The following is a 21,627-nucleotide window of genomic DNA, read 5'->3' as shown; positions in this document are numbered from 1 at the left end:
TGAGGCTCCAACTCTCACCAGAACTTACGGGTACTCCTGCTGTTTCGGTCATGCCCATCAACACTGAGATTACTTCACTATAAGTCACCATCCATCAAGCATGGAGTCCCCACACTTCCTATCATGTTCCTGTCAAATAATAGGTTCCCGCACTACTGCAGTCGCCCGCTTATCAGGCCCAAGGTCCTAAAAAAAGCCTGATCCCGCCCGCAACTCAAACCAGACGTCTTAGGATGCCGGACCGGCGTCACGCCCCACGTCCCGCTGTCGACTTTATCCAAAGAGCCGCCGCCGCCTCAGCCCATTCTGTGGTCCCGCTGGCCTGGCTCTGCGTAGTTCCAGTGGGGCTACGGAACACTGATACTACTTCGTTGCTTAGCCCCGCAAAGATCAGGCCACTCGCTACCATGGAAACGCCAGCAGAGTTGCTGCGTTCTAGCCCTCGTGCGCAAGACCGGAACATGGGCAGGGTCCTGACCCGGAAGGGGAAGTGAGAAGAAACGGAAACCTGCTCTGGGTAGGCAGAGGGTGGAAGAGTGCTGCGCTTGGGAATGGGGGCGGGGAGTACAGGTCGCTGTCACAGCTGAGCCTCCTCACAACGTTGCTTTTGAATGGGGATAGGGAGGGTCTGCCTTTTTTTGTTGTTTGCTTTTTTGAGAGAGTTGTGCAGTGGCGCCGATCTCGGCTCACTGCAACCTCCTTCTCCCGGGTTCAAGTGACTTTCCTGCCTCATCCTCCCGAGAAGCTGGGATTACAGGCGTGCGCCACCACGCCCGGCTTTGTATATTTAGTAGAGACCGGGTTTCTACTATGTTGGCCAGGCTGGTCTCGAATTCCTGACCTCAGGTGATCCGCCTGCCTCAGGCTTCCAAAGTGCTGGGATTACACGCTTAAGCCACCGCGCCCGGTCAAGATGGTTCTTAAAAACTTTTCTTGAACACCTGCCATACGCCTTTAAATTTTTTCCAACTGCTAGTAATGTTTTTTAAAGGAAAAAACCTCCCTCACCACGTGTCAAACTCTAGGGAAGCAAGTAATTCGAAGGGTTCCACCATATACGAAATGATGTACAAGAGCGCAGAAATAAAGAGGCCAGTGTTTAACTGCTTAAGTAGACATAGAGTTCAGCTGGAGTGACAGTCCCTAATGAATAACCACCGTATCACTAGAGCAAGTGCCTAGGGAGTGCTTTCTTTATTGAATAGGGCTTTCTTTGCTTTTTTTCTATAAAATGAGTTAAATGTAAAAAGCGAAATCTCGCCATGCTTCCACTAAATAAGAGGAAAGGCAATACTTAATAAATTCTAGTCCGGTGGGTCCCGCCCCAGCATGCATATTTAAATCACACCTGGAGAGCTTTTAGAAAGCAACTCCCAACTCCCACATCCACACCCCCGCCCCAACACCAGAGAGCCTGATTTAATTGAGATAGGGTAAATAAATTAGTATGTTTGAAGCTTCTCAAGTTTTCTATGCTGCTACGGTTTATATTGAGAGAAAGGAGAAGTGGTCATCGTTTTCACTGATCACCTAAAATATTCAGAATTGTCTTATTTGAAAGTTATTCAGCAGGATGCGGTGGCTCACGCCTGTAATTGAACACTGTGGGAGGCCGAGGCGGGCGGATCACGAGGTCAAGAGATGGAGACCATCCTGGCTAACACGGTGAAACCCTGTCTCTACTAAAAAATACAAAAAATTAGCCGGGCGTGGTGGCGGGCGCCAGTAGTCCCAGCTACTCAGGAGGCTGAGGCAGGAGAATGGTGTGAATCCGGGAGGCGGAGCTTGCAGTGAGCCGAGATCGCCCCACTGCACTCCAGCCTGGGTGACAGTGAGACTCCGTCTCAAAAAAAAAAAAAAAATGAATGTTATTCAACCACAATATAAAACACCTTCTATAAATAAGAATGTCATAGTAAATCTTATAGTGGGTTCAAACTTCGTGTAAGCATATTATTTGCTGTGGGCAAAATATTTGCAAGGAGGCTGTGCACAGTGGCTCACACCTGTAATCCGAGGGAAGCCAAGGTGGGCAAATCACTTGAGCCCAGGAGTTCCAGACCAGCCTGAGCAACAGGGCAAAACCCCGTCTCTACAAAAAATTAGCCGGGTGTGGTGGTGCACACCTGTGGTCCCAGATACTTGGGCAACTGAAGGAGAACTGCTTGAGCCTGGAAGGTCAAGGCTGCAGTGAGCCCTCTTCACACCACTGCACTCCAGCCTGGGTGACAGAGCAAGACTCTGTCTCAAAAAATAAAAAAACATTGCCCAGGACAAAGATGAACCAAACTCAGTCCCTGCCCTCAATGAACTCATAATCCAGAGCTACAGAATTGATAACAGCATACAATTAATAGCTTTAAAATTATTCCTTCTACAAGTAGGTTATGGCAGGCCTGGTTAACCAGAACAGCCAGTGATTCTTGCTAATACACAGCTGTAAGACTTTATGATGCACATGCACTGAATTAGTTAAAAGTGTTAATTCATTTTGGAAAATTTAAACTGTTTCCGAAACAATTATAAATCCCTGTAGTCACGGAATTCCTAAACTCCATTGCCTCCAGTTCCCATCTTTAGGACTTTGTTGGTGCGTCAGGAGGACTCAGCACTTTTGTATCCATTCTTCAGCTCAACAAGGAAAGGGAGGTAGGAGAAGGACCTCAGCATTGCCCTAATCTTGCCCATAGTTCCATGGAACCAGAAAGGGTTAACTTTTCCCACTTTCCTTGTACCTCCCTTTTTTCAAACCCTGAATTCTGTCTCTGCTTTCAGTGACTGCCTAGACTGATAAATTATAAGGGTTTTTTGGTTGTTGCAGGGTTTGAGACAGGGTCTCAGTGGCATGATGATGGCTTACTGCAGCTCAAACGATTCTTCTGCCTCAGCCTCCTGAGTTGCTGGGGCTACTCGTGTGCACAGAGACAGGATCTCCTATGTTGCCCAGGCTGGTCTTCAACTCCTGGCCTCCCAAAGTGTTAGGATTACAGGCATGAGCTAATGCCCCAGCTCATGAGGGATATTTTTAAGATACAGTTTCTATTTACCATTTTTCTCCATGTAACCCTGCCTGTGTGTCTTCCTCCTTTGCTATTGGAAGGGTTAGGACTGCAATGGCAGAAAAGCAAAAACATTAAGAATATTCAGCTTTTAACTTAGAAAACACATTGTGAATGTCTAACAGGACCTATCAAGAGTTAGGCCTGGCTAACTTGATCACTAAGGCAGTCACTGGAAGCTGAGAGAATTCAGGGTTTGAAGAAAGAGGTACAAGGAAAGTCGGAAAAGTTAACTCTGCTTCCATAGAACTAGGGGCAAGGTTGAGGCAATGCTAAGGTCCTCATTCCACCCTCCCTTTACCTGTTGAACTGAACAATTCCCCAAATGGATACAAAAGTACTCAGAGTTCTTAGTATAACAAAGTCCTGAAAGTAGGAATTAGCAGCAATACAGGGAAAGACAGTAACTACAAAAAATATTCAAGGTCTGTGGGAGGTCAACACCTCTGAACCCCCTGGTGGTGGGGGGGCACTTCTCGCCCATTTGCACCTTTCTTGCTAGTGTAAAAAACCTGAAGTTGTCTCACGCTGGATAGATAACCCTCACTCAGGTCTGCTGGAGCTCTCCCCCAGATATGAATCATATTTGTAGGTTTGACAACCAACCACTCATTGATATGCTTGGAAGACTGCACCCCCACATTCTTAAAAATACAATGGTACTCCCCCCCATAGGCAAGTCCCCGGACTCTGACACATATCTTCAATTGAAAGCAGACCCAGAAAGGAAAAACTGCATAATACACCATCCTTTAATGTTTGCCCAGAATTTCCAATACTAGAAACCCCACTGCAAAGCAGAAAGACTATTTGGTAGCTTCAAGGAACCATTTCAGGAGATTGTTGTGTGGCCCTCAGTATTCAATGCTGCCTTAGAAGATCTTGCGATCCTCTCTCTTATTGCCCCAAGTACCAGAGTTCATAAGCCACTGAACCAACCAGAGGGGAGTTATTTTTGGTCCCGGTTTAAAGAAAACAAAACAAGCTGTTGATCCTCCCACGACCTCTTGGGTAATGTCTCTATACCTGTGATAAACCGAAAACAACTAATAAAGGTGTATCCAGCCCTCACCCTCTTAGACCCGCTTCACAGACCTGGCCGAAACTCACATCCAGGCGAGGCTCTCACGTGACCCGTTCTAAACGCGTCACAGGGACACGTGGTTCTAGATACTTCTCCCCCTCCCCCTCAGGGGTGGATTGTTGACAAGGCCGCGGGCAGTCACGTGATCTTACATCATCCCACCTCCTTTCCCTGAAATCCCTGGCCCGGATACGTCCTTCTTTCTCCACCCCGCCGAGCCTAAACTAGAGACGGGGAGGCAGACAGGATAGTGTGTCGGTTTCGTGGTCTCTGAATCCACAACCTCTAGTCTGAACACAGAGAACACAAATTTGTCGATCACTTCAGGAAGCCCAGGAAGAACCACGCCCCGCTGAAGGGCTCAGGGAACGCGCGCTCCCCCGTCCCGCCCCCTCCTCCCCCAGCACTCACTCTGTGGTAGCGGCGGAGGGCGGAGGGATCCGGAGGCGGCGGAGGGAGACGTCATTGCAGGGTTGTTTGTCAGTCTTGGCGGCGGCGGCGGCGGCGGCGGCAGCGGCGATCCACAGTGATTCGGCCGCCGCGCCGGGGGGTGGGGGGGCTGCGCGGGACTCTTTTCTTTCAGACTGACCGCGGGGCAGCTGCGGAGCATGTCGACCCCGGCCCGAAGGAGGCTTATGCGGGATTTCAAGCGGTAAGGGCCTTCAGCTTCGCATAGATGACGGCCTCTCAAAGCTGCGGGGCTGCAGGGCGTGGATCCCGGACACCTTCCCCTTGTGACCCTCAGAGGGCCGGCCGTGGGCCCAGGGGGACTGGCGGAAGCCGGGTCCTACCTCGGCCCCTACTCTCCTTATCCTTGCCGCTCGCTCTGGCGCCCGAAGAAATTTCGATACTGCTTCCCCTCCCCCCAAAAAGTAAAACGATGTCGATCGACTGGTCTAGGGTTCCCCGCTGCCCATTTCGGCCAGCTGCCCGGGGTCTCGTCCAGGGGATCAGACGGGAATCAGACATCATCCTCCCGCCCCTGCACCCTGCGGAGACCCTTTCTTGTCCCCTCAAAGTGAGCTCCCGCGGGAGCTTGTTCTTCTCCGGCAGCACCAGTCAGCTTTGTTTCACGGCCCCTCAGTCTTCTCCGAGGAGCCGGGTTGGGGTGAACCTCCCCAGCCCCCCACCCCCGCCAGTCCTTTCCATTTCTGCCGTGAGGGTGGGGTCCAGTGCGTGAGGCTCGGAGGTTAACCCATCCCCCGAAACCCGACTCTGTCCCCGCCCGCCTGAAAAGACCTTGGGAACTGACTTAGAGATCTGGGACCTTAGAGCTGGCCACCCCGGCTGCCAGTGCCTTCTGGAACTCAGATCTGGCTGGTGAAGAAAGCCCTATCTATAGCCTCCCGAGTCTGGAAAAATGCCTTCCCTTAGACTGGCGCTAATTTGATACTCCCTGGGCCTTCTTTGGTAAATAAAATAGGGTTTTGTTAGGAGGTATTGGGGTTGTGAGGAAGAAAATGATTATTCCGTTAGTTTACCTTTTATTGGATACTTAGAGACGTAGAAAAAACAAAATAACGTAGAAAAAACAAAATAAGTGAGAAAACATTTTGATATTCTGCACATTTTTCTTAAAATTTTTTCTGGGGACACCTACCCTAATTGAACAAAATAGCATAAAAACATAGATTTGTCGCTCAGGAAGTCACCTCTCAGCTATTATAAAGCCTATGTGAGGCATTTGGATTTGGCCAACTTATTTAATTCATTCGTAGCTTCTCTTAGCCATTTAAAGGTAGGCGTCAAGCAGTGCAGTTCTTCTAAGGCTTCTGTTTGTGGTGGCCTAATTTGCTTGAGATTGACTAGAAACCTTTTTTTTTATGTGGACTAGTTGCAAATTATGATGCCCCATGAAAACAACTCCATATGTATTTGTGAGTGTGTATAATGTAGCATTTTTAATTGAGGTTACAGTCTCTGAAAGGAGATGCCCTTTTTGGTGCAAAAGTCATTTTTCTAAAGCTTGAAATCAGTGTATCTGATTAGCACTCATGACTAAAATTCAGATAGTAAACTAGTTCATGTCATTGTCGCCCTGGCTCCTTACTGTAATGCTCTGCTTAATTCTGAGTTGAATACATGGCACCTTTTGTAGTTTTCCAGAGATCTATAGGTTACAAGAATTTGACTATGACGAATGTGGGAAAGCCTTGTATTGAGTCTCCTGATTTGAGAGGTAGATTTGATGTTAGTGCAGAGCCTTTAAAATAGGGACTGGCGGAAAACCTACTGATTACTTTTTAAAGCCATTGCTGTTTGAAGCAAAAGGGATAGAGTAAATCTGCTGCCTAATACTAGTTTCCTAGTTAAATTTAATGTGTTTTCAGTCATTTCGTGTTTACACTGAGGTTTGCTTTTTTTTTTTTTTCTTGTAGCCATTTTGCAGAAGTAGCCGTGGTTAGGATACACAGTCTTTGCATGTTTAGAGCAGCAAAATCAATGGTTCTGTAAAAATATTACTTGCTTTTGAGGTTTTAAACTTTTTTTGGTATAAGAGGACAGTCTATATACATCAATTCTTGAAGAGATACTCTTGATAATATTGAAAGAGGGATGATTCTCAAGCCCTTCGGATTTTTAGGTAATTTGGAGAGGTATTTAATAAGTATATATACCCGGTTAATATATCTAAGTCATATGGTTCATTTTAGTTCACAATAACAAGGAAATGGAGTTAGTCTGTGTCTCAAAATAGATGGTGTAGTGTCTGTAGGTGTTTATGTGGCCTCCTTAGTGGCCTTAATGTTCAACTTTTTAAATTACAACGCTGGATTTCTAGGTTACAAGAGGACCCACCTGTGGGTGTCAGTGGCGCACCATCTGAAAACAACATCATGCAGTGGAATGCAGTTATATTTGGGTGAGTTGAAAGGTTTAACAAATAATAGGTGTGTGCTGAATCTTTAAGAAAAGTGAACATATAACAACTGTCTAGGAAAAGAAACTGAGGTAGAATGAGAGATCTTAAGGACTAAAACTGCAAGATAAATTAGAAAAAAATTTTTTTCAATTAGAGTTTTGGCCCAGCACAGTAGCTCAACGCCTGGGAGGATCGCTGGAGCCCAGTTCATCACCAGCCTGGGCGATATAGTGAGACAGTGAGACTCTGTCCCCTCTCCACCAAAAAAAGAGTTTTGGCCCAGTCTGGGCAACATAGTGAGAGACCTTGTCTCTACAAAAAGTATAAAACTAACTGGGCATGGTGGTGCCCAGCTACTTGGAAGGCCGAGGCAGGAGGATCACTTGAGCCCAGAAGTTTGAGGCTGCAGTGTGCCACTGCACTCCAGCCTGGGCAGCCAGCTATCCAAAAAAAAAAAAAAAAAGGAAAAAGTTTCAGCAGTTATACAAAGTTTATTTGCTCTTTGATGTTATTACATATGGTTTTATAATCACTTGGGGTTTTACTTTTAAGATACTACTCAAAACTAAATGGAATGGAATAATAAAGGAGAAACAATAAGTTACTTTGTATAAAACATATCATGCAAATGCTCTCATTCTGTTGGAGCTGTTAAAAGGTTTGGAACCAAAAATATTAAGAACTTCCACTGCTGCAAGAATTTAAGTGAAAATGATTCACAGCCCAGTGTAAAATAACAGAATGCAGCCATTTGAGAAGCAGCTGTAAATTTTACCTACTATATATATTGCATATATGCTTTTTAATTAAAAATTTCCTTATGCTTTTTTTTGTTTTTTCTAGACTTGATCTATTTTTTCTTTCATTCCTTTGATACTAGAGTTTTGCATTAAAAAGTAAAAGGAATATGTTGATAAACAGAATTCTGACACTACAGAATCAGCTACAAGAGTCTACATTTAAAGACTAGTGGAAAATGAGTGACGTTCATCCTCATAAAGTACTTCTGAATCTGAGTTGAATACATGGCACCTTCAGGATATTATCCTGCTGCTTTGAGATCCTGAATATGCCTTGCAAGTAATAATTAAGCTTTATGCTGCTGCTTAGGAAAGATGAAATTGGGATGTGGGGGCAAGGATCTGAGCAAACAAATCTGGCTCTTTGGTGACATCAACTATGCTTAGCCTATTTGAACAAAAGTTGTGGCTCCATTGGAAAGCAGGACACTTGGGTTTAGCATCATAACTAGAGTATTGCTTTACTTCTTATTGCTGTAAAATGAAAAGATGACTTTCCCTCTTAAGAATATACATATGGGCCAGGTGCAGTGGCTCATGCCTGTAATCCCAGCACTTTGGGAGGCTGCGACGGGTGGATCACCTGAGGTCAGGAGTTCAAAACCAGCCTGGCCAAGATGGTGAAACCCCATCTCTACTAAAAATACAAAAATTAGCTGGGCGTCTGTAATCCCACCTACTCGGGAGGTTGAGGCAGGAGAATTGCTTGAACCTAGGAGAAGGAGGTTGCAGTGAGCCGAGAATGTGCCATTGCACTCCAGCCTGGGGGACAAGAGCAAAATTCCATCTCAAAAAAAAAAAAAAAAAAAAGAATATACATATGTACAAAATGACTGGTCAGCATTAATGAAAGTTTTTAGGCCGGGCGCGGTGGCTCAAGCCTGTAATCCCAGCACTTTGGGAGGCCGAGACGGGCGGATCACGAGGTCAGGAGATTGAGACCATCCTGGCTAACCCGGTGAAACCCCGTCTCTACTAAAAAAGTACAAAAAACTAGCCAGGCGAGGTGGCGGGCGCCTGTAGTCCCAGCTACTCGGGAGGCTGAGGCAGGAGAATGGCGTAAACCCGGGAGGCGGAGCTTGCAGTGAGCTGAGATCCGGCCACTGCACTCCAGCCTGGGCGACAGAGCAAGACTCCGTCTCAAAAAAAAAAAAAAAAAAAAAAGTTTTTTTGTGCTAAAATTATGGGCAAGTTTTTTTGTTTGGTTTTGTAAAACCACCCTAAAAAGAAAGCTTAGAATGAAAGTTATACTTTATGCCTGGGTCTATGAAAATTCAGGGCTAAAGTGTTATTAAACTCTATCTTAAAACTCCACAAATCATCAGAATGAGTCCCTCTTTTTCTGTTGGAGTAAATTTATCCTTTCCCATTCTTGAAAATCAAGAAAAAGCAGAATGAGAAACTTCTTTTAATCAGAAATCTTCTTGTTTTCAGACCAGAAGGGACACCTTTTGAAGATGGTAAGTCATACTCATTATGTTTTCTATAGTGTTATGAGGTTACTTTTTGGTAGAAAATTGTAACACCAACATATCTACTTGAAGCCATTTTCTATGGTTAATAGGCCAAGTTAAAAGTAAAGCTATGGAAAATTTATACTTTATAAGGGACTTTTTCCCACAGCAGCTTGGTCACCTCCATTCGTAACCGGTATTAAAGGTTACTTTAATATTTTTGTGTAGAACTGTAAGCCAAGATGGCAATGTTTATGTTGAGAATAGTTTAAATTTAGGTGGCCTTAATAAAGATATCTCTGAGGTGAACACCAGAAGAGTAAATCATGCTTTTTTACTTTGTTATCTTTGATATTTGACAGGGTGTTGAGCTGAACTTTTTCATAAACATACATAGCTGCCAGTAGTTTCAAGTACTACCAGCATTTAACACCCATAAGTAGTTACCATTTTGCATAATCTTTGGCATCTCAAGTTGCGTATTTTCATCGGGGCGAGGAAAATGGGAAACGAGTTCTAATAACGTATTTATAATTGAGCTTATCAAATTGATTTTAACCAGGTACTTAGAGTTTTCCTAATTATAGTATTGGATTTTAAGAAATTATTAAACAGCTTTGTTATTAACAAAATGACTTCAGAATTAATCCATCAAAAATATCCGAGAATATTGATAATTCTCTGTTTGTAAGGACGTAATCTCAATGTCCAGTAGGAGAAATGGTTAAGCAAATTATGATGTATCTGGATTCTGGAATATGTACCTGTTAAAGAATAAGGCAGATTTGGACATACTGTCTTAAGAGGACAAAAAAAACTGCAGGATAATGTTTGTTGTAGCATCACATTTTTAGTAAATACATACATGCATGTGTGTCTATGTTAAAGGGTTATATATCAAACTGTTATCAGTGATTATCTGTAGGTGGGGGTAAGGAGTTGAAGGAGGTACAAAAGATGCCAGTTGGCCAGGGCAGTTGCTCATACCTGTATAGCCAGCGCTTTGGTAGGCTTAGGCAGGTGGATCATGGATCACTTGAGCCCAGGAGTTTGAGACCAGCCTGGGGGAGCCCGTCTTTACAAAAAATTAGCCAGGCATGGTGGTACATGCCTTTAGTCCTAGCTACTTGGGAGGATCACTGGAGCCCGAGAGGTCAAGGCTGCAGTGAGCCCTGATGGAGCCACTGTGCTCCAGCCTGGGCGACAGAGTGAGACCCTGTCTTAAATTACCAATTTTTCTTAATTTCTTAAAGACATTTTTATTAGTATTAGGAAGCTCTGGACCCTTGAGTATCTTCTTTTTTTTTTTTTTTTTTTTTTTTTTTGTCTCGCCCTCTCACCCAGGCTGGAGTGCAGTGGTGCAGTCTTGGCTCTCTGAAACCTCCGCCTCCCAGGTTCAAGTGATTCTCGTGCCTCAGCCTTCCAAGTAGCTGGGATTACAGACATGCGCTACCATGCCCGGCTGATTTTTGTATTTTTAGTAGAGACAGGGTTTCACCATGTTGGCCAGGCTGGGGCCTTAAACTACTGACGTCAGGTGATCTGCCCGCCTTGGTCACCCAAAGTGCTGGGATTACAGGCATGAGCCATGCCCAGCCAAGTATCTGTCTTTTTAATATTCTGTATGATAGGAAGTAAGATGTATGAACAAAGCACTTCTGCATGTCATAGTATGATAGTTGTCTGGAAGAAAAGCACTTCTGCAGTTGTTGAAGTTGCAATTTGAACTACTTTTTTCATGGAACATTTTTACTTGAAAATACAGACAAGCTATGGTTATTCAGGTTTGAATATATGGCAGACATATTCTCAGAAGTGATGTAATAAGCTTGGTGTGGTGGCAGGCACCTGTAATCCCAGCTACTCGGGAGACTAAGGCAGGAGAATTGCTTGAACCTGGGAGACAGAGGTTGCAGTGCGCCGAGATCGCACCATTGCACCCCAGCCTGGACAACAGAGCAAGACTCCATCTCAAAAAAAATAAAAATAAAAAGTGGGGGGAGATCTAAGTGGGTTGTTAGGTTAAGGATAACGACTGAAGATATTTGTTGCTGTTGATAAAATGACAGCTTCCTGATACTTACTTTTCATGTTAGTGGGTAGTGTTACCTGTTGTGATTTTTTTGATAGTATATAATGGAATATGGCAACATTTGGAAGATCGGTAAAGTTGAGTCACCCAATATTTTGCAGATGTCCCAGGAGTAATAATACAAAATCATGAATGGGTAAAACGTATATGAAATGAACAGATTTTAATGTAACTGAGTACAAAAAGTTGACTAATAATTTCAGATTCTATATTGCAGCAAACCTTTAAAAGAACTACCATTTGTTCTTTGGTATAATATCAAAACAGAATAGCTACAGTTACCTGAAAAAGCTATTAAAATACTACCTTTTTTGCCGGGCGCGGTGGCTCATGCCTGTAATCCCAGCGCTTTGGGAGGCCAAGGTGGGCGGATCACCTGAGGTCAGGAGTTCAAGACCAGCCTGGCCAACATGGTGAAACCTCGTCTCTACTAAAAATACAAAAATGAACCAGGCGGGATGGCGTGTGCCTGTAATCCCAGCTACTCCAGAGGCTGAGGCAGGAGAAATGCTTGAACCTGGAAGGCGGATAGATTGAGTGCAGAAGCAGATAAGCGAATCCAGCAGTCTTCTGTTAAACCAATCATTAAAGAGACAGTTGCAAATATGTAAAACAATGCTTACACTTACCACCAACTTGGGGAGAAATATAATTTTAATTTATATTATGTGTAATGGGTTTGCAGTTTAACCTACCTTTTTTTTTTTTTTTTTTTTTTTTTTTTTTGAGACGGAGTCTCGCTCTGTCGCCCAGGCTGGAGTGCAGTGGCGCGATCTCGGCTCACTGCAAGCTCCGCCTCCCGGGTTCACGCCATTCTCCTGCCTCAGCCTCCCGAGTAGCTGGGACTACAGGCACCCACAACCGCGCCCGGCTAATTTTTTGTATTTTTAGTAGAGACGGGGTTTCACCATGGTCTCGATCTCCTGACCTTGTGATCCGCCCGCCTCGGCCTCCCAAAGTGCTGGGATTACAGGCGTGAGCCACCGCGCCCGGCCCTTTTTTTTTTTTTTTTTTGGAGACAGTCTTGCCTTGCTCATGTCACCCGGACTGGAGTGCAGTGGTGCAATCTCTGCTCACTGCAACCTCTGCCTCCCAGGTTCACGCGATTCTCTTGCCTCAGTCTCCTGAGTAGCTGAGATTACAGGCACCCCCACACCTAGCTCATTTTTGTACTTTTAGTAGAGACGGGGTTTCACCATGTTGGCCAGGCTAGTCTCCAACTCCTGACCTCAGGTGATCCGCCCACCGCTTAGCCACCCAAAGTGCTGGGATTACAGGCATGAGCCACCGCACCCGGCTAGTTATTTTTAATGAAGATTTTCTGAGTTAAACTTTTTTTTTTTTTTTTTTTTTGAGATAGAGTCTTGCTTTGTCGCCCATGCCAGAGCATAGCGGCATGATCTGGGCTTACTGCAACCTCCACCTCCTGGGAGCGTCCTTTGCCATGTAGTAGTCAGCCCCTCTCAAAATCCTTTGACCACCCCTCATTCTAAGCAATAATAAACTATTTGTAGTTCTTCAAATATGCATTTTAAATCTTGGTAGCTAGGGCCTAGTTGCCTTCCAAAAATATGACAGTTAACACTCCCACCAATAGCAACATGAATGTGCTTGTTCCCCAACTGCTTGCCAATGCTGCGTGCTATCATTCTAACATAAATAGAGTATATTTAGTATGTTTTGTGTGCCGAACCAAAGTTGACATACTAACTTTTATGTGGTTGTACAAAAACCAGTGTGCAGTTGAGAATTGATGAAGAGATTAAAAAGTCATGCTTGTCTTTACTGTAATTATTTTATTTTCTCTCTAGGTACTTTTAAACTAGTAATAGAATTTTCTGAAGAATATCCAAATAAACCACCAACTGTTAGGTTTTTATCCAAAATGTTTCATCCAAATGGTAAGTAGCATTTTATAGATTTGGCAGATGATAGTGGGGAAAAGAGTTGTTTCCCTCCTTTTAGCTCTTTCACCTTACATTTCACTGTTAGGACTCACTTGCAGGTGTTGCTTCCATGTCCATGTTAGCCATGTATTTTGTTGCAGATTTTTTTTTTTTTTTTTTTGAGACGGAGTCTGGCTCTGTTGCCCAGGCTGGAGTGCAGTGGCGCAATCTCGGCTCACTGCAAGCTCCGCTTCCCAGGTTCACGCCATTCTCCTGCCTCAGCCTTCCGAGTAGCTGGGACTACAGGCGCCCGCCACCACGCTTGGCTTATTTTTTGTATTTTTAGTAGAGACAGGGTTTCACCGTGTTAGCCAGGATGGTCTCGATCTCCTGACCTCGTGATCCGCCCACCTTGGCCTCCCAAAGTGCTGGGTTTGTTGTGGATTTTTGGTTTGTTTCTTGTTTCTTCAGAGACAAGGTTATACTCTGTCACCCCTTCTGGAGTGCAGTGGTGCAATCACAGTTCACTGTTACCTCAAACTCCTGGGTTCAAGTAATTCTCCTGCCTCAGACTCCTAAGTAGCTAGGATGACAGGCGTGGACCACCATGCCCAGCTAATTTTTTTTGTTTTCTTTTTCTTCTTTGTAGACACAAAGTCTCTGCGTGTTACCCAGGCTGGTCCTTGAACCCCTAGCCTCAAGCAGTCCTCCCACTTTGACCTCCCAAAGCACTGTGATTACAGGAATGGGCCACCTTTTCCAGCCTTTAGCTATGTTTCTGTAGCTAGAATCTTATGAAGCTTCCAAATTTGAGGTCAAGTTGTTTTAATAACCCCTGAATTAAAAGTAATATGTGGTCGGGCATGGTAGCTCATACCTGTAATCTCAGCACTTTGGGAGGCCAAGTTGGGCGGATCACCTGAGGTCAGGAGTTTGAGACCAGCCTGGCCAACATGGTGAAGCCCCATCACTACTAAAAATACAAAAATTAGCCAGGCATGATGGTGGGCACCTGTAATCTCAGCTACTCAGGAGGCTGAGACAGGAAAATCACTCGAACCTGGGAGGCGGAGGTTGTAGTGAGTCGAGATCACAACACTGCACTTCAGCCTGGGTGACAAAGCAAGACTCTGTCTCCAAAAACACAAAGGTAATGTGTTAAGCCAGGCACAGTGGTGCACACCTGTAGTCCCAGCTACTCCGAAGGCTAAGGCAGGAGGGTGGCTTGAGGCCAGCCTAGGTAACATAGCAAGATCCTGTCTCTACTAAACTAAATAGATAAAAGTATTATCTATCTATTTGTGGAATTGTGAAAAATAACAAGAAAAATGTGTTGGCTGAAATTAAGCTTTCCAAAAATACAATTTTGGCCAGGCACAGTGGTTCATACCTATAATCCCAGCACTTTGGAAGGCCAAGGTGGGAAGGTTGCTTGAGCCCAGGAGTTAGAGACCAGCCTAGGCAACATAGTGAGGTCCCATCCCTATAAAAAATTTAAAAAGTAGCAGGGCACGGTGGCGCACACCTATAGCGTCAGCTACTTATGGAGGCTGAAGTGAGAGGATGACTTGAGCCCAGGAGGTCAAGGCTGCAAGTGAGCCATGACTGTCCTACTGCACTCTAGCCTGGGCAACAGAGCAAGATCCTATCTCAAAAGTACAATTTTGCATATACAAAATTGGAGTCAGTGACCATGCACAGTGGTTCATGCCTATTAATTCCAGCACTTTGGAAGGCTGAGGCAGGTGGATTGCTTGAGCACAGGAGTTCGAGACCAGCTTAGGCAACATGATGAAACCCTGTCTCTACAAAAAAATACAAAAATTAACTGGGCACAGTGGTGCATACCTGTCTTCCGAGCTACTAGGGAGGCTGAGGTGGGAGAATTGCTGGAGCCTGGGAGGTTGAGGCTGTAGTGAGCCATGATTGCACCACTGCACTCCACCCTGGGTGACAAAGCAAGACCCTGTCTCAAAAAAAAAAAAAAGAAAAGAAAATTGGGATCATTTATGTATAAAATGAGGTGGTGGTTTGTTTGTTTTAATATACTGTGAACATTTTCCCTTATTAAATATTCTGGGCCAAGCACAGTGGCTCACGCCTGTAATCCCAGCACTTTGGGAGGGAAAGGCGGGCGGATCATGAGGTCAAGCGATCAAGACCATCCTGGCCAACATGGTGAAACCTCATCTCTACCAAAAATACAAAAATTAGCTGGGCATGGTGGCGCGTGCCTGTAGTCCCAGCTACTCGGGAGGCTGAGGCAGGAGAATTGCTTGAACCAGGGAAGCAGAGGTTTCAGTGAGCTGAGATCATACCACTGCACTCCAGCCTGGCAACAGAGCAAGACTTCATCTCAAAAAAATAAGTATTCTGATACATCATTTTTAATGGCAAAATGTTCTGTTACATAGATTTATTGTATTTTTAACCAGTGTCCAATTGTTGATAGTTTTCTTTTTTTTTTTTTTTTTTTTTTGAGACAGAGTCTTGCTCTGTCGCCCAGGCTGGAGTGCAGTGGCCGGATCTCGGCTCACTGCAAGCTCCGCCTCCTGGGTTTACGCTATTCTCCTGCCTCAGCCTCCCGAGTAGCTGGGACTACAGGCACCCGCGACCTTGCCCGGCTAGTTTTTTGTATTTTTTTAGTAGAGACGGGGTTTCACCATGTTAGCCAGGATGGTCTGGATCTCCTGACCTCGTGATCCGCCCGTCTCGGCCTCCCAAAGTGCTGGGATTACAGGCTTGAGCCACTGCGCCCGGCCGATAGTTTTTAATTGTTCATAATTTTAAATAGCACTTTGAACATTCTTAAAAATAAATCTTAAAAAATTTTTTTTTTTTTTTTTTTTGAGAAAAAGACTCGCTCTGTCACACAGGCTGGAGTACAGTGGTATGACCTTGACTCACTGCAACCATTACCTCCTGGGTTCAAGCGATCTTTAGCCTCAGCCTCCTGAGTAGCTGGGACTGCAGACGTGTGCCACCATACCCAGCTATTTTTTTTTTTTTTTTTTTTTTTTTGAGACAGAGTCTTGCTCTGTTGGCCAGGCTGGAGTGCAGTGGCAGGATCTCAGCTCACTGCAACCTCTGCTTCCCAGGTTCAAGTGATTCTTCTGCCTCAGCCTCCCAAGTGGCTTCATACCCAGCTAATTTTTATATTTTTAGTAGAGATGGGGTTTCACCATGTTGGTCAGGCTGATCTTGAACTCCTGACCTCAGGTGATCCGCCTGCCTTGGCCTCCCAAGTGTTGGGATCACAGGTGTGAGCTGCTGTGCCTGGCCTGAAAGTAAATCTTTCCAGATACTAATTATTTTTTGACTAAGTTTTTTGTTTGTTTTTTTAATTGCTGCATAACAAATAGACTAAGTTTTTTAAATGTGGGGATTACTGGGTCAGAGGCTTGTGTGTTTTTAAAGCTTTAATATCATTTTCCATTTTTTTCCTTCAGTGGAATTGTTTTCATTTTCACTTGGTAGAGTAGTTTGTTACTACTCTTCATTAAATGATGGCTAATTACTTTGTAATACATTCGGTCTTCCTTGACATCTTGCTGTTTACATCTATTACGTTTATATTTCTGGATTATTAATTACCACGTGAAAGACTTCTCCAAATTCTTGAAGCTCCTCTTCAGTTTTACAGCCTTTGCTCATTTAAATGTGGTGTTCCCCATCAGCCAACTCACTTTCAAGAAGAACATTTTCAGAGGTCCTCTTGGTCATGTCTCTAGTACTGCAGAATACATTATAGAGCTCCCTACCCAGAGGACGGATGTGTTTTGTTTGTGTCTGGAATCAAGATGACTTTTCAGTAATAGATACTACTTTTGGCGCTTCATTGCTATGAAGTTGCTTTTTCCTTCTAGTTGCCTTTTTTGCCTTTTTTTTTTGGTCTAAGACAGGTTTAATTTTATTTTCTGTTTCTCTTTTTGGGGAAGTTCCCAAGTCATTTACCATTTATTCCACTGTAGCTTTATCTTGCTTAGACTTGTTATTGAGTCAAACCAAACCAGTTATGGTAAGAGGGTCTTTAAATCAAGGTGGGAAAGATGGTAGAATGAGTAAGGGGTATAAATGTAGGATTATCAACTTAAGCAAATTTTTAAGAAAACACAGTGTATTTGGTTTTCACATCTCTTCATATTTATAGCATGGTTTCCCTTTTTTTCTGTTACGAGTCCTTTTTTATAATTTAACTTTTTGGTTTACTTTTTAAAAAACATTTATTGAAATATAATTTACACACCAAGCTGTTCACCCACTTAAATTGTACAGCTCAAATGGTTTTTAGCATAGTCACAAGCATTACCGTGACCACTTTAAAAACAACAAAAGCCCCATAACTATTATCTTAGCAGTCAACTGTGTTTGTCCTAATCCTCCCTGCTTCAGTCCTAGGTAACCCCTAATCTGTTTTCCCTCTAGATTTGACTATTCTGGACATTTCATATAAATGGAATCTTACAACATGTGGTCCTTTGTGACTAACTTCTTCACCCAGCATGAAGTTTTCAAGGCTCATCTATGTTGTGACATAATAGTATTTGTGATTCATTTTTTATTGCTGAATAATATTCCATTGTATGGATATTCTGTATTTTGTTCATTCATCAGTTGATAAGATGTTTTGAGTTCTGGTTTACTTTTGGATTCTCAGAAATAGTTACTCAGAACTTTAAAATTGTTTTATACTTTTATGGGTTTTACACAGTTGCCAATTTTTGCTTTAGGCGGCTAAGTTTGATGTTTTTGTGGGATGGACAGTAAGTTGGCTTTGAAGCTGATAGATCTAGGCTAAGGCCAATGATTGGGAGTACTGAGCACATGGATGGTGACTGAGGCCACAGGAGTGAATAATACAGCCCAGTGTGTGTATAAAGGGTAAGAAGGAAAAGGGCCTATGATAGAGTCTGGAAGAATCACAGTGTTTAAGTGTGATTTGCTCCCCACTCCCTGTTATGGTTTGCTCCATGAAGTGGTATCTGTAACATTTAAATGCATTTACCCTTTGTTTTACATGGCAGTTCACTTCTAGAAATTTTTTCTACAGATAGTCTCACACTTGGGCAAATATTTATATTCATTGCTTGTATTTTCACAGAATCAGTCTAAAAGGGGAAGAACCCTCCCATATGTTAGGACTTTTGATACCTGTCACTTGATTTTTTTTTTTTTAATGAAAGGAATATGTATACTCATTGCACAAATAAATCATAAACACAAGGAAGGATAAAGAAAATAAGATAGGCCAGTCACGGTGGCTCACGCTTGTAATCCTAGCACTTTGGGGGGCTGAGGCAGGTGGATCACGTGATCAGGGGTTCGAGACCAGCCTGGCCAGCATAGTGAAACCCTGTCTGTACTAAAAATATAAAAAATTATCCGGGCATGGTGACGTGTGCCTGTAATCCCAGCTACTTGGGAGGCTGAGGCAGGAGAATTGCTTGAACCCAGGAGGCGGAGGTTGCAGTGAGCCGAGATTGCGCCACAGAACTCCAGCCTGGGTGACAGAGCGAGACTCCATCTCGAAAAAAAAAAAAGGATCATCCGCTGGGCGCAGTGGCTCACGCCTGTAATCCCAGCACTTTCGGAGACTGAGGCAGGCCGATCACCTGAAGTCAGGAATTTGAGACTAGCCTGGCCAACATGGTGAAACCCCATCTCTACTAAAAATACAAAAATTAGCTGGGTGTGGTTGTACGTGCCTGTGACCCTAGCTACTCGGGAGGTTGAGGCAGGAGAATTGCTTGAACCCAGGAGGTAGAGGTTGCAGTGAGCTGAGTTCTCACCACTGCACTCCAGCCTGGACAACAGACCGAGAATCCATCTTAAAAAAAAAAAAAGGCCGGGCACGGTGGCTCATGCCAGCACTTTGGGAGGCTGAGGCGGGTGGATCACCTGAGGTCAGGAGTTCGAGACCAGCCTGGCTAACATGGTGAAACCACGTTTCTACTAAAAATGCAAAAATTAGCTGGGCATGGTGGCGGGCATCTGCAGTCCCAGCTGCGTGGGAGGGGCAGGAGAATCCCTTGAACCTGGGAGGCAGAGGTTGCAGTGAGTCGAGACTGCACCATTATACTCCATCCTGGGCAACAAGAGCAAAACTATGTCTCAAAAAAAAAAAAAGGACAAGAAAATAAGATCATCCATAACCCTACTATTACAAATATCCACTACTTACATTTTGACATTCAGTCTTACGAATGTTTTTGTGACTACATACACTTTAAATGAATTTATATAAAATTTTTTAATCAAAATAGGGAATTATAAATAAAAACATTTTTAAGGTAATATTCTGTGGATGTCTTACTCTATAAAACAGTAGATATGTATCATTGCTGGTGATTGTGTTGCTATTGTTTATATGAATGTATCAGTCATTGTTTATTTAGCCAGTTCCCTCTTTTATGGACCACAAGGTAGTTTTCAGTTTTTCACTTTTTTTTTTTTTTTTTTTTTGAGATAAGAGTCTTGCTCTGTCACCAGGCTGGAGTTCAATGGCACAATCTCGGCTCACTGCAACCTCTGCCTCCTGGGTTCAAGCAGTTCTCCTGCCTCAGCCTCCTGAGTAGCTGGGACTATAGGCGTACACTACCGTGCCTGGCTAATTTTTGTATTTTTAGTAGAGACGGGGTTTCACCATGCTGGCCAGGCTGGTCTCGAACTCGTGACCTCATGATCCACGCGCCTCGGCCTCCCAAAGTGCTGGGATTACAGGCGTGAGCCAGTGCACCTGGTCTTCTACTCTTATAAGTAGTATTATAGTGAACAACCTGTAAGTCGATTTTCGTGCATATCCACGTTTATTTCCTTAATTTCTAAGAGTGTAATTGCTATGTCAAAAAGAAGCAGTTTTTTAAAAGCTTTAAGAATATTTAGAAATACGGAATTTAAATAGATTGCTAAATCATGTGTGTTGAAGAAATTTAACTCAAAGCCTCCTGATCATAACATGCTGTGAAAGAACATGAAAATGAATCTTAGTTCATTTTCTGCTACAACAGAATAGCAGGAACTGATAATTTGTCAACAATAGTAGTTTGTTTGGCTCATGGTTCTGGAGACTGGGAAGTCCAAGAGCATGGCACCAACACCTAAGCAAGGTCCTTGGTGCTGTGACATCCCATGGTGGAAGGCAGAATGACAAGTGAGCACACAAGACATGAGAAATAGTGCCAGACTCATCCTTTTATCTGGAGTCCACTCCTGCCATCAGCTCTCATGACCTAAGCACTTCTTAAAGGTCCCACTTCTCAACAGTGTTACAGTGGCAATTAAATTTCTTTTTTTTTTTCTTTACTTAATTTTTTTTATTTTTATTTTTTTGAGACGGAGTTTTACCCTGTCATCTAGGCTGGAGTGCAGTGGTGTGATCTCGGCTCATTGCAACCTCTGCCTCCTGAGTTCAAGCGATTCTCCTGCCTCAGCCTCCCAAGTAGCTGGGATTACAGGCATGCGCCACCACGCCTGGCTAATTTTTATATTTTTAGTAGAGACGGGGTTTCACTATGTTGGCCAGGTTGGTCTCAAACTCCTGACCTCAGGTGATCCACCCGCCTCAGCCTCCCAAAGTGCTGGGATTACCAGCATGAGCTACCGCGCCCAGCCTCCAGCAATTACATTTCAACATGAGTTTTGGAGAGAACATTCAAACTATAGCAGGTGCAGAATAAGAGACTTTAGTTTTAAGACAGGTTTTCCTTTGATACAGAAGAATTTAGTTATTACCTAATATTTAAAACATCTAAGCCAAGCATTCTGTTTGTGGTAAAGATTTCTCTTAACTGTTAGATATGACAAAGTGAATGTGTAACCAATTTTAGTGTTGTCTTTGCAGTGTATGCTGATGGTAGCATATGTTTAGATATCCTTCAGAATCGATGGAGTCCAACATACGATGTATCTTCTATCTTAACATCAATTCAGGTAAGTATGTGTTAAGATGTATTATAGTTTGTCAGTATTCTGTAGGATACAGTCAGCTCCTTTAGGAGCACTGTAACCTGCTTAGCACACAGGTAACCAATGGCAGAGCTTGGGCAAGAATCCATGCTTTTCAGCTAACTTCTCTTTCAGTAATGCCTACATGGGATCCAGTCTGCAGTCCCTTTCCTGATTGTGTAAGTTACATGTTCTTACAGGTCAAACCTAATTTGTGTCCATGAAGCATAGCCAACGGTTGTGGAAAAGAAAAAAATGGCTTGGAAAAACCATAGGAACCTAAAGAAACTGCCAAGCGCAGATAAGCATTGAATGTGTTACCCCATCCAAGAAATTCTGTTTTAAAAAAAGAAAGGAAAATTAATGTAACCATTTGCCGAAGCAGTCTGGCAGAATATTTCAGAATAGATCTTTGAATGAAAATTTAGGAGGGGTGGAGTGAGGG

The 21,627-nt window shown here is 43.7% G+C and overlaps 2 protein-coding genes across 25 annotated transcripts in view; one reads left to right on the top strand and one right to left on the bottom strand.

Moving 5' to 3' along the window:
• The window catches only part of LOC105467141 (cyclin dependent kinase like 3), a 151,394-nt gene extending 146,821 nt beyond the window's left edge, over window positions 1–4,573 (bottom strand). For 5 of the 23 annotated variants that reach the window (XM_071098444.1, XM_071098447.1, XM_071098449.1 and 2 more), the window contains exon 1: window positions 4,155–4,474. Coding sequence is in view for 1 of the 23 variants with exons in the window: in XM_071098446.1 (XP_070954547.1) it covers window positions 29–91 (63 nt within the window). In the remaining 22 variants the exon portion in view is untranslated. Of the gene's footprint in view, window positions 1–18; window positions 1,827–4,131; window positions 4,475–4,554 lie in introns of those variants that run through there. The other 18 variants (XR_011624670.1, XR_011624671.1, XM_071098445.1 and 15 more) reach the window with 14 other exon arrangements.
• A 65-nt stretch (window positions 4,574–4,638) lies between these two features.
• Window positions 4,639–21,627, top strand: part of LOC105467142 (ubiquitin conjugating enzyme E2 B) — a 20,353-nt gene continuing 3,364 nt past the window's right edge. The window contains exons 1-5 of one of the 2 annotated variants that reach the window (XM_011716581.3): window positions 4,639–4,795; window positions 6,926–7,006; window positions 9,241–9,266; window positions 13,164–13,253; window positions 21,079–21,167. In XM_011716581.3, coding sequence (XP_011714883.1) covers window positions 4,752–4,795; window positions 6,926–7,006; window positions 9,241–9,266; window positions 13,164–13,253; window positions 21,079–21,167 — 330 coding nt within the window. In that variant the 5' untranslated portion in view covers window positions 4,639–4,751. The remainder of the gene's footprint in view (window positions 4,796–6,925; window positions 7,007–9,240; window positions 9,267–13,163; window positions 13,254–21,078; window positions 21,168–21,627) is intronic. The other variant, XM_011716582.3, reaches the window with a different exon arrangement.

The sequence above is a fragment of the Macaca nemestrina genome, chromosome 6 (assembly GCF_043159975.1).
Source record: "Macaca nemestrina isolate mMacNem1 chromosome 6, mMacNem.hap1, whole genome shotgun sequence".
NCBI lineage: Eukaryota > Metazoa > Chordata > Mammalia > Primates > Cercopithecidae > Macaca > Macaca nemestrina.
This window is presented reverse-complemented; position numbering and strand designations above follow the sequence as displayed.